The 3,015-nt window shown below is 69.4% G+C and overlaps 1 protein-coding gene across 1 annotated transcript; it reads right to left on the bottom strand.

Annotated features, from left to right (window-relative positions):
* Positions 1 to 525: 525 nt before the first annotated feature.
* On the bottom strand, positions 526 to 2,487 carry FOXD1 (forkhead box D1). Its single transcript, XM_045848140.1, has one exon. The coding sequence runs from the start codon at positions 2,081 to 2,083 to the stop codon at positions 653 to 655; it is 1,431 nt and encodes a 476-aa protein (XP_045704096.1). The 5' UTR covers positions 2,084 to 2,487; the 3' UTR covers positions 526 to 652.
* Between the last annotated feature and the right edge of the window lie 528 nt (positions 2,488 to 3,015).

Genomic DNA, 3,015 nt, shown 5'->3' with positions numbered 1-3,015 from the left:
TGAAAAAGTGTAAAAATCTTACATTAGAATAGTACAACAATTGCCAGTAAAATTTACAATACTCCTTGTAAAGAATATGCAGTAAGTACAAAATAAAAATTCCTCATGTCTATTATGATACAAAACACAGGTTAAAATAAGAAATAATTTGACTTTTTTCCTTGTGTAAACACGTTAATCGTTTTTTTTTCCTTTTCATGAAAAAGTACACCAAACAAGTGTCCTCAAATAAAAATTACTGCTTTGCGGACATTCTTCAGGGCCTTTACTATTTTTGTGTTCGTCTTTTGAACACTGATTATTTTGTCTTTTTAACGCCTGGACCTGAGAATCTCTAGACCTCGAAAAGGCTTAGAATTTTTAAGCGTTTCGCAAAGACCAGGACGCCACCGCGCCCGGGCAGGGCAGCCCGCACCGGCGCCTCTCCTCCCGCCCGGGGCCGGGGCCGGGGCCGGGGCCGCAGCTCCGGGGGCTCCGCAGGAACCGGGCGGCCGCAGAGCCGAGGGCGCGCCGCGCGGCCGCCCAACGCAGTCTCGTCCGAGGGTCCGCAGCGGCGAGCGCGAGGCCCGGAGCGGACGCCACACCCCACCACCGAGACGGAGAAAGGAGCGGGGTCCTACCTTCCGTTCCGCGAGCGCGCAACGGAGCGCCCTTAACCATTTGAAATCCTAGCGGTAAAGTTCTCCACCCCCGGCAGGGCGGTCCCCTGGTGCAGGGTCCCCAGGGCGGCCGACGAGGACACGGAGGAGGCGGCGGCGGCCGCGGCGGCCACGAGGGAGCGAGTGAGCGCGGCCGCCGGGCCCACGGCCGCCTGAGCCGCGCAGCCGCCGGGTCCCGGCGCGGGCGCCGCCGCGGGCGAGGGGGACGGCGGGGCCTGCGCGGCGGCGGCGGCGGCGGCGGCGGCGGCGGCGGCGGGGCCCAGGCGGCCCCCGATGATGCTCTCAATGGAGAAGGGCGAGCGCGCCAGGGCCGCGGCGCCCGGGCCGCCCGCCTTGGCCGCGGAGGCCTGCAGAGGCCCGGGCAGGGCGGCGCCGAGCGGGGGCGGCCGGTAGCCGAAGGCGGTCCGGGCCAGCTCGGCGGCGGCCGCGCCGGGCGGCGCGGGGGGCGGCGGGGGCGAGTGCGGGTGGAAGGCGGCGGCGGCGGCGGCGGCGGCGGCGGCGAAGAGCGCGGAGGGCGGCGCGTAGGGCGGCAGCTGCAGGCCGTAGCTGCAGGCGTAGGGCCCGTAGCCGTAGGCGTGCGGCGGCGGCGGCGGCGGCGGCGGCGGCGGCGCGGGCGGGAAGAGCGCGGCGGCGGCGGCGGCGGCGGCGGCGGCCGCAGGGTCGCCCGCGCCCCCCGCGCCGCGCAGCAGCAGCGCCTCGGCGGCCGCGGCGTTGGGCGGGAGCAGCGGCTGCCGCTTGAAGCGCTTCCTCCGGCGCAGGAAGCTGCCGTTGTCGAACATGTCGGCGGACTCGGGGTCCAGCGTCCAGTAGTTGCCCTTGCCGGGGTTGCCGGGCTCGCGGGGGATCTTGACGAAGCAGTCGTTGAGCGAGAGGTTGTGGCGGATGCTGTTCTGCCAGGCGGGGAACTTCTCCCGGTAGTAGGGGAAGCGGCCGCTGATGAACTCGCAGATCTCGCTCAGCGTCAGCCGCTTCTTGGGGCTCTGCAGGATGGCCATGGTGATGAGCGCGATGTACGAGTAGGGCGGCTTCACCAGCGGGTTCTTGGCGCCGCCGCCCGCGCCCCCGCCGCCTCCGCCGCCCCCGCCGCCGCCGCCGCCGCCCGCGCCCCCGCCCCCGCCGCCGGCCCCCGCCGCCGGGGCTGGGCCGGGGGGCGCCGGGGAGCCCCCAGGCTGCGGGGCCAGCAGGATGTCATCGTCGTCGTCGTCCTCCTCCAGGTCCTCTAGTTCGTCCTCGCCGGCGTACGAGCGCCGCCGCCGCCGCCGCCGCGCGGGGACAGCCAGACCCGGCCCGCCGCCGCCGCCGCCGCCGCCGCCCTCGTCGTCCTCCTCTTCCTCGTCGTCTTCGTCCTCGCCCTCCCCCACCACGTCGATGTCGGTCTCCTCGGCGAGGCCGCCGGCATCGGACATCTCCGTGCTCAGGGTCATAGCTGTCGCGCTGGGATGTCGGGGCGGCGCATAGGGGCGCCGGACTCCGGGCTCCCGCAGTGCCCCAGCCCGGGTCCCCGGCGCAGGGCCCGGCCCCGGGGCGCCACGCTGGGGGCGCGGCCGCTGCTCGGGCCGAGCTCCGGGGCCGCCCGGTGGCGGCCCAGGCTTTGCCCTGCGAGCTTGTAACTCCTGCGCCGCCGCCGCCGCAGTTGCCCCGCGGTCCCTGCGCCCCCTTGGCTCCTCGCGCACGCGGCCGAGGCGGAGGACTTGACCTTCCTCCCTCCGAGAGCCACCGGCAGGGTCAGTTGAAGAGGGGGTGACGGGGCCCCAGGTGAGCGAGTCTGAGCGTCGGAGCGCCCGGGAGGGTGCGGGACGGCTGAGAGCCTGGGGACAGTGCTCGGCGAGGCGAGGGGCTGAGACCAGGAGAGGGCGGACCTTCCCGCGGCTTATAGCAGGAGGAGGCCTGTCACATGGTGTGCACGTCAGAGCGCTACCGAGGGACGGGAAAGAAAGCCTAGGAAGTCAGCCTTGCTCTGGAGAGAAAGTTCACCCGGAGGAGGGAGCAGGAACTGAGAAGAGGCGACAGGAGACGGGACTCCACCATTCCTTGCCGAAAGGCCTGAGACCTGAATTACGCATTGGCCGGCGGTGGTGGATCCAAGGCACAAGTTCGAGTTCCCGGCCTCTTTCTCTGCTGTTGGCCTTCAAACCCTAACTTCAGAAGCAGCCCCTTGACGCAGCAGACTGACCGCTCCAAGGCCTGTAGGAGCCGTCCAGCCGGGCAAAACGACACCCGGTCGTCCGAGGTGGTCCCTGGGGAATGGCCAGGAGGTCTGTCGGATTGTCCCCTCTCCTCTAGATGGGGCAGGTGGCTCCCTATCGGATCTGATGAGAATCCCCACTCCACCCCCGTTTAAACACAATAATTGTTT

The sequence above is a fragment of the Phyllostomus hastatus genome, unplaced genomic scaffold (assembly GCF_019186645.2).
Source record: "Phyllostomus hastatus isolate PE091 unplaced genomic scaffold, TTU_PhHast_1.1 phas_contig_58, whole genome shotgun sequence".
Lineage (NCBI taxonomy): Eukaryota > Metazoa > Chordata > Mammalia > Chiroptera > Phyllostomidae > Phyllostomus > Phyllostomus hastatus.
The sequence above is the reverse complement of the archived record's forward strand: the minus strand, read 5'-3'. Positions and strand labels throughout refer to the sequence as shown.